An 8,726-nucleotide genomic window follows, 5' to 3' on the forward strand; every position below is an offset into this window, starting at 1 on the left:
AATTACAAAAAAGTAATAAGACAACAGTGACCAAAGAAATAATAAACAGGACAATTTATTAGATGCAATTCAAAATAATAATTACAAAATCAACCAGACTTTTGGGTCACATGGTAACTGTTCATACAACATTGCTATGGAAAATAACTACGAGAAACTGTTTAAAAAACAAAAATGAGAAGATGGAAAAAAATGTCCATGGTTCTTCAAACACAGCTCTCCCAGTCCATCATACTCGTTCCAACGCCTCCAACATAATAATGCTGTTTCCTCTGATCACCTGTTGGGTGAGAGAAAAAAAGATTTGATCAACAGTAGGGGTGTGCAAAATAATCGTCGAATCGATGCATCGCAATACTTACTTTCACAATACAATGCATCGATTCATGACAAGGTATCGTGATACTTATTTTCTCAATATACTGCATGGATTCATGACAATTGATTATTTGATAACAATAAAATTCTATTTGCCACTGGTTGATTTTGTTCAGTAGAGAGTAGGTAATATTTCAGTTGTGATGTAAGCTCTCTCCCAGATGAGAAAATGCTTAAATAGAATGAACTGACTTATGAAAGCTACACAGCAACTGACAAATAAGCTGTATTTTACACATTTACTGAAGTAAATATCGCAATGCATCACAGTAGTACATGAATCGCAATGCATCGTGATAGAATCGCATCGTGGCATGTGTATCGTGATGCGCATCGAATCGTGAACCCTTTGCCAATACCCACCCCTAATCAACAGTGAGTTCTGTACTTACAACACAGAAACATCAGTGGATGGACATTATGCTTGGAGTCTCCTCAGTCAAAATTTTGATCGCAATTAAGACCTGAGATCATCGAAAACAGCACGCACAAATATGGACAAAACCTTGAAGTCAACTCAAGTCAGCTTTTATTGTCACTTCCATCATATACACACCATAACACGTACCGCATTCAAAGACTATGCTGAAATAACTGACAGCTCAACCATTCTTTATCACAAAAACCTACATTTGCTTGTATGCTCAGGTAAGTGGATACAAGATGTAACTTTATAGCAGAGATACTGTAATTTGATGGGATGCTTAGTACTAGCACTTGGCGTTGACTTGGAGATGCCTTCAGTTATCCATTTCACAGGAGAACAAGACTAGGCCCTAACAAAATGACCAATGATTCACCAGATTTTGAATTCTCCAACAAAAGACAAGACAATCATGGAAATCAAAATGGAAAGTTGATTATAATGGCATATGTTGGGTTTACTTTGTATCAAAATAAAGCCTTAAACATAATTTTGCTCACTAGTTATTTTGGCGGTCCAGCATAAGCAGTAAATCAAACGGAAAGAGACAAATCACCAGTGCATTAAGCTGCAGCCATTTGTACAATTCTGTTTGCTCCACAAAGCTGTGGAGCAAATGGGATACCTGTGGCCCCTTGCCAGACAGGCATTAGGCTAGAAAGTATCCCAATGTATTTCTATGGGCAATTTCATAATGCCTTGGTCTCCTCCTTTTTAAAAAGTAATATTAAAAAGCAATATTTTATTTTATGGCACCCTGACACACTCATAGGCTTTGCCCTGTAGCATCCAACAGTCAGAGTAACTCTGCTTGGTACTCTGTAGATACAGATGGGCTGACCAATCGCACACACTGCCTTTTTTTCTTGCACCACACTTTCAACATTACTTGAAAGTGACGGTTCGGAGTAGATTCACCCTAATGCCATGTGAACCGTGACACCCATCCAGTAGTCCACCCGAAGAGTTTTCTGGCTTGGGCTTACATCAACAGAGTTGCCGAGTTATTCAATGTTTATTCCGGATAGCTTGTCACAAGCGCACATGGATCCCGGGCACAATCACCAAACTTATCCCACAAAAACTTCTCACAGTAGTAGAAATATGGTCTGTACTCACAAAACGAAGCATTTGGAAGTTTGTAAATAGTCCAGAAGTGTATTATCAACACAAGCGGAATAGCTTTTCTGCTGCTAAAACTGCTCCGGCGTTACTTCCGTCATCTGAGACTAGCCCGTAAAAGTCCTCAACAAATGTTTTCACTGAATTGTGATTAAGGCTTATATTTTCAAGGCAACACTTAAAACATATTTCAAATGTTACATACTATCAATTAGACAAGGATTTTCGTTATCAATACTGATGCTGATTTCATTTTACATTGTGCATTATTATGAGATTCGTTGAGGACTTCTACGGACTAGTCTCAGATGACGGAAGTAACGCCGGCGCAGTTTTAGCAGCAGAAAAGCTATTCGGTTTGTGTTGATAATAAACTTCTGGACTATTTACAAATGCTTCGTTCGGTGAGAACAGACTATTCGTACTACTGTAGACGTTTGGTGTCGTGACGTGATTTTTGTGGGGTAAGTTTGGAGATAGTGTCCGGGATCCATGTGCGCTTGTGACAAGCTATCCGGAATAAACATCGAATAACTCGGTAACTCTGTTGATGTAAGCCTAAGCCAGAAAACAGCTAACTCGCACTGACCTCCAATGACTGTACAGAAAAGCCTCTCCAAAAACCAACACACTTGGGCTACTTGGCCATTGGCCAATGAGAAAGCAGACCAGGACTGAAAAGCACCTTTAAAGTTTAAAAGTCCTTTTCAGTCCTGGTCTGCTTTCTCATTGTAAAGTTTAAACAATAGGTGAAAAGTCAATCTCGAATTTGGAAAATTTATAAAGATTAGTTAACTAGCAAAACCTGTGTGCCATGTTTTCCAGGAATGCACCAGGCCCAACTACAGAAAGACTGACATGATGGGAAGATCAGCACAAGTGTCTTCAGTTGTACACGTTCACGTGCTTGATCATGTCAGGACTTGATACTGTGCAGTGGTGGGAAGGACAATGCAACATGGGCAGCAGCACTCTCAATGTACATGATGAGGGTACATCATGATTATCGTGATCGAGCATTGAGCAAGGGGGTCGTTTTTGATGGAGCAGTGCTGCTTTTGCTCTGCAGCGGGCATGCACACGTTTCCATTTCAATGCATTCTGAATGAGCGCCTTGGTCAATGCTCCAACATGATAACCATGATTAGTTTCTAACCAGAATGCATTAAAATGGTAAAGTAAAAGCAGCACTGCTCCATTAAAAACGAGTCCAATGCCTCTATGGTTCATGCAAGAAGTGCAGAAACTCATTGCCACAATCGGAATTTTGTGTATTTAATGGGTGGAAACAATTACACAAGAACCACTCAAGTCCTTCATTCGACAGATAACACAAATTCTAATATGGACACATACATTAATGTGGGTCAGTAAGTAACTGATACTAACCACCATGCCGATGTTGTTCTGTTGTCCTCCGGGTGCCATTTCCATTGTGTCATCCACCACCAAGTTCATGAAGGGATCAAAGCCACGCAGAACACCCTGCACATGTCGTCCTCCATTCAGCTTTACTGTGAACATATTGATGTAAACATTATTTGATCCTTCAAAAATGTGCATGATAACTAATCACAGGAGAGTCAAATATCCTGACATCAACTTCAAGACAAGTATTGTACGTTGCAACACAATATCGAAACTTTGGCCGAAATGCTGGTTAGATATGATCTCAGAAGTGGTTGCAGTATTTGCTACATCTTCAGAATGTCCGCAACAATGAGAATCAGTTTGTAACTAATCTGTAATGGCTGTTACATTGCATTCGCATAGCGCCCATTCAGAAGAGGCCATTGTTAGATGCGGTTTCGCAACATTAATATGCGCAGTGCACATAATCAGTAGTTATATTACAATATATACTCACGAGAAAGCTTCTTGTCCATAAACCTATAAAAGAGTGAAAGCAAAGATTAGTTCAAGTTTAGTTCATCCACATAGCCCCCCCATTATCTGCCTGCACTCAGGATACACGAGTTAGCTAGCCAGAATACTAGCATTGGAATGAATACCTCTCTATGAAAGACACGGCGAAATGCGTTCAATATACAACGCTAACACAAATTAGATAACGTTAACGATTAGATTACACCTACTTTTTCAACTCGGGTGGATGTGCTTTGCTCATTTTCACGCTATCCTTTCAGCCAAAGAATGGTCACAAATCGTAAACCCCACGCAAGTTGTAACTTCCGGATTGTCATGCGCGCTCTCCAAATGACATTCAAGCCTTTGTCCTACCGCCCCCCACAGCACCGGAGCGGAAGGTACCAAGGATGTGGCTTCTGCATCCCCTCCTGACCAATAAAGTGCCTGTGCAATTTATTCCTTATTTCTATAACAAGACTATGTGTTCCTTAAAATACTATTCATTCATTTTAAATGTTAAATTGTGAGAAGCATGAACTAAACACGTTACACTTCAATTTAGCATCGCATACCAGGCCAGGTCTGCGCCTAGGTAGGCCCTACTAAAATCTAAATATAATGGCACGTAATGTCAAAATCTGATGGATGGAATGACAGCCATTTAAAAAACAAAACTCATTCATGAAAAATAGTTTAATCTTATGCATACATAGTTTTTAGACATTCAATATCACTGCCTAGTCATTTACCCTTGCATGAACTCTTCACAGAATAAAGGTTAATCTACATTTGGTAAGGAAGTTTGAACATCTAAACCACATGCGACAATATTTCCTGAAAAAAAGAGCCTGAGAGAGAAGTTCATGTAAGTGTTATATAGTTTTGATTTTAATGATCTACAATATCTATACTATTTTCTGTACATCTTCTATCTTATACCTATTTATAAAAAGGATCACAGTGTCGATTACAGTTCATACATCACATTAGTATCTTTCACATCTCCCTCATTTCCAATTCATCACATCCATTTGCAATATTCCAAGTAAGGCTCAGGTGTAGGTCTTTTGAAACTGAGGAAAAACAAAAATACAACCAAATACTTACAAAACAGAACATCAGTGATAGCAAAGCTGCAAAAAGCATATCAACATTTCATCGCTGGTGATAAATCCTCTTAAAGCGTCAAATATATGACCTCCTCCACACACAATAAACCTCATCCTCGTCACAAGTATCACATCTGTCAGTCAAAGTGCGTAACCCTGAAACAACATTGTTGTTGGATAGAGGAATGGCTTCACACACTGTGCAAGTCTATATCCGTCCTCGAGTGTCTGTGCCGCTCTTCCTCCCATGAAGGAAACAATGAAGGAATCCAGGAAGGATGGAGGAATTACGTACTACATGCAGGCCCATTTCAATGGAATCTCGACCACCATCCTCCATCCTCCTCCTCCTCTTCTCACCTTGTTGTTTATTGAACTGGCCTCAATGGCGTGGAGCCTTGAGGTACGAGGCTGTAGGACAGAGGAAGCAACTAGAGGAGATACCTTGCACTCAAGGAGCCCTTTTAACCAACTTCATTAGCAGAGTCCGTCTCGGATCCGTCCCCGTCATCAGAGTCACTGGGCAGATGCATGCGACAGTGCTGTAGGAAGCTGTGTAGCGAGGAGAAGGCCTGTCTGCACGGCGCACAGTGGTAGACCAGCTTAGGCACGGCGGTGGCGGCGGCTCCCTCTTCCTCCCCTTCTGCAGGGGCGATGTCTTCGCTGCAGACGCAGCAGGTCGTGATGGTCACCTCGGCCGGCTGGTGCACTTCCTCGTGCTTGTGGAGGTCAGACGAGGAGCTGAACACCTCCAGACAGGAGGGGCACGGGAACTCCCTGCCCTCCTCCTCCTTGTCCTCATCTCTGTCTTCATCATCATCATCCTCGTCCTCCTCTTCCTCTGCCACCCTCCTCTCCTGCTCCTTCTTCCGTTTCTTGTGCTCTGTTTTGGTCGCAGTGGGTCCGCTTTTAGTAGACTTTTTGGCTTTTTTCAGGGGGTGCTTTTCAGCAGCCTTGGTGAGCTTTGGTGGCCTTCCAAGTGGCTTCGAACCTGGTGGCCTGCCTAGCGTCTTTACGCCCGGCGGCCTGCCTAGTGGCTTCGCACCCGGTGGCCTGCCTAGTGGCTTTCGCACTGGGTTCTGCTGTTGCTGCTGCTCCTGTTGTTGGGCACTGTGGGTGCGCAGGTGCGTCCAGCGCGTCAGGTGGTGGAGGAAGACCTTGCCACAGATGGGGCACGGGTACGTCTCGCCCTTCTTCCCCTGCCGCGTGCTCTTGGCCGACGTCCGGTGCTCGCGCCAGGCCCTCTTCTCCCGCTGGTGCACCTCTCTCCGGTGCTGGTGCAGCGTGGAGGTCTGGGAGAACACCCTGTCGCATGAGCGGCAAGGGAACAGCTGACTTTTCTTACCACTTCCACCTCCACCACCATCACCACCCCCGCTGCTGCTGCCCGTGTCTCGCTTCTTTGTGGCAGAGTCTGACAAGTTGTCCTGCTTGCACTTCGCACCAGGTATCTTTTCTGATGACGTCTTCCCATTCAATTTGACTGCAGATTTCTGTGGAAGTTTCGTCATCGTCGTCGATGTTGAGTCCTTGTCCGCCTGGCTTGGGTGCCAAGTGCGCTGATGGTTAGCAAGCCCGGCAGCCGAGCGGAACACACGGGAGCAGAACGAGCAGGCCGTGGCAGCGGGCATGGGCGGTGACGAGGGGGGAAGGGACGCGTAGGAGGGCGTAGGGGTGGAGGCGGCAGGCGTGAAGGACGCTAGTGCCGTGGTAGAGGGCTTGACAGCCTTGGGGCTGAGAGGAGCGGGCTGACAACCGCCCGCCTGCTGATGATAGAGCAGCTCCTGCTTGTGGCTGAAGGCGCGGCCGCAGGGAGCGCAGGCGTACGGGCTGCTGTCGTGGTGATGTTGTCGTGGGCCCTTGGTGTCAGAGGGGTCCGTCGAGCAGGCAGAACACGGAGCCCCGCGCTGGGCCTTCCCATGGCAGAGCTGGCACATAGACGAGGGGGAGCCGAGGCACTTGTGGAGCTGCAGAGAGGAGAGGAGTGCAAACTCTTGCCGGCAGGTTTTACAGCGGTGCGGCTTGCGCAGGGTGTGGTGCTTCTGTTGGTGGCGAGCGAGCGCTGCCACGTCCGGGAAATCCTGGTGGCACTCGGCGCACGTGGTGACGGTGGCTGCGGACTGGTGGTGGTGGTGGTGGTGATGGTGAGACTTGTGGTGGTGGTGGTGGCTGCGGGCTTCAGCTTTCTGCTCCGCCTGTGCCATCAGCTCGGCCAGCTTGGAAAACGCTCCACCTGCCTGCCGGTTCCTCAAGAAGGCCTCTGTATTGTCTTCATCTCCAGTGTCCCAGCTGCGAGAGGCCACATCCATCCTTCATCGGCCACACACATCTGTCAAAGGCAAAGCGCACTTACTGTTAATGTCGACTCCCTATAATAACAAGCCAAGCATTGCAAAGTGCATTGACGTTGCATTCCACCAGACACCAAGTGTGCCATTTAACATTAAACCCCTTCACACACTGACCTAATGGTCATCATATGTAAAACTATGCTTCATGTAAGTCATAAGAATGATGGCACTGGTTCTGTGAAGAGGGCAACATTTACTTTTCCATCAGCATTCCTGAGTGAGACTAAGTATGCACCACCATTAGTCTGGGTGAAGTAGTCCAAGGTCTATAAATAAGTGTTCCAATGCTAAAATTAGGAGGACCAGTTATAGAGGAGTATTTTTGTCTACATAAACCATTCTGTTATATGAAGACTTTCATGTTGCTGTCTGTGAACAGACAAGAGAAAAATACATTGCATAGTTCTACACGAATGCATTTTAGAATCAGCAAAACCGCTGGAAATGCACAGGATGCACCCCAGTGAATTACTATATTTATATGGCTCCTATTTGCGTTGGGGCCTTTTATAACACACTGTGTCACGGTTTATGGCTCCAGATACCCCACAAGCACCGTTGGCCAAAGCCAACCTCGATTATGTTTGGAACGAAATGGATTAAACAGTCCACAATAACGCTTAAAAGGATCACAAGTAGGCTATGACGAATCTCTGTTGACACATAGGGAAGTGCTCTTAGTCGCAGTTTGGGCATGTGACACTGCCTCAGTGCACGCATATTATCTGAAGAGCAAGGGAACAGATTAACTGTTAGGAAATGTAGTGTTTATGTCCCATTTCAACGCAACATTACCGTTTTTGTAGCAACAAGTAGCTAAGATAAGGATATGCTAGCTAGCACCATGCTAACAAGCGAACTACAAACACACCAAACACAACTCACCAGTAGACACTTCTGAGGCAGACATGGGTAAATTTAAAACGCAACCATGAAGCTATCTGTTCATGAACACGTCGCGTCGACCCCGACACAAACCAATTCAAAACTTTGCTATTTTGAACGATTTATGTGCGCAACGTCAAGCACTTTAGTTTCAGTTTGGAGGGTTAATGACGTGCATGCATGTGGGTCTGCTCTGCACGTTCCAGCATCCCCCAAAAAGAACTACAACAACCATACTGCCTGTGTTTTTTTGCTTAACACTAGAGTGCTGTCAGCGGTGCTGGGTTTGTTTGTGTTTATGCTTAAAGTAGCGGAGTATCATATTGTCTAACATAGCTTGATATTTCAAACTACAACTGATAATTGAAATGCAGGAAATAATTCACCAATACCGTCACACTGCAGCGTCAAAACACCTCCGTGCTGATGATGGATAGTACGTGACCACAATCCTTTTTTTCCCCTCTCGAAGAACGGAAATGGCCAAAGTTGTTCATTCATACTGGTAGTCCTGCCCCCAGCAGAAACAGACTGCACTACGAATTACTATGTTGCTGTAAAATGTTGAAAGGCTAGGTAGTTTATCAT

The 8,726-nt window shown here is 44.8% G+C and overlaps 2 protein-coding genes across 4 annotated transcripts in view; both read right to left on the reverse strand.

Moving 5' to 3' along the window:
- Positions 1-39: 39 nt before the first annotated feature.
- The window catches only part of snrpg (small nuclear ribonucleoprotein polypeptide G), a 35,943-nt gene continuing 27,256 nt past the window's right edge, over positions 40-8,726 (reverse strand). Inside the window, exons 2-5 of one of the 2 annotated variants that reach the window (XM_063209253.1) lie at positions 4,021-4,076; positions 3,792-3,814; positions 3,314-3,438; positions 40-280 (exon numbers count right to left, since the gene is read on the reverse strand). In XM_063209253.1, coding sequence (XP_063065323.1) covers positions 230-280; positions 3,314-3,438; positions 3,792-3,814; positions 4,021-4,052 — 231 coding nt within the window. In that variant the 5' untranslated portion in view covers positions 4,053-4,076 and the 3' untranslated portion in view covers positions 40-229. Of the gene's footprint in view, positions 281-3,313; positions 3,439-3,791; positions 3,815-4,020; positions 4,171-8,726 lie in introns of those variants that run through there. The other variant, XM_063209252.1, reaches the window with a different exon arrangement.
- Positions 4,472-8,614, reverse strand: si:ch211-148l7.4 (uncharacterized protein LOC563603 homolog). Of its 2 annotated transcripts, none has more exons than XM_063207687.1 (2): positions 8,531-8,614; positions 4,472-7,231 (listed from the first exon to the last, which is right to left on the reverse strand). In XM_063207687.1, exon 2 carries the CDS (start codon positions 7,209-7,211, stop codon positions 5,367-5,369), a length of 1,845 nt encoding a protein of 614 aa, XP_063063757.1. In that variant the 5' UTR covers positions 7,212-7,231; positions 8,531-8,614; the 3' UTR covers positions 4,472-5,366. The 2 variants fall into 2 exon arrangements, with proteins under 2 accessions (XP_063063757.1, XP_063063756.1); XM_063207686.1 differs by lacking the exon at positions 8,531-8,614 and adding an exon at positions 8,139-8,338.

Source organism: Engraulis encrasicolus, chromosome 10 (genome assembly GCF_034702125.1).
Source record: "Engraulis encrasicolus isolate BLACKSEA-1 chromosome 10, IST_EnEncr_1.0, whole genome shotgun sequence".
Classification (NCBI taxonomy): domain Eukaryota; kingdom Metazoa; phylum Chordata; class Actinopteri; order Clupeiformes; family Engraulidae; genus Engraulis; species Engraulis encrasicolus.

Bases quoted from the DNA above. Each gene is read 5' to 3' on its own strand.
- si:ch211-148l7.4 (XM_063207687.1), bottom strand. From the start codon at position 7,211: ATGGATGTGGCCTCTCGCAGCTGGGACACTGGAGATGAAGACAATACA.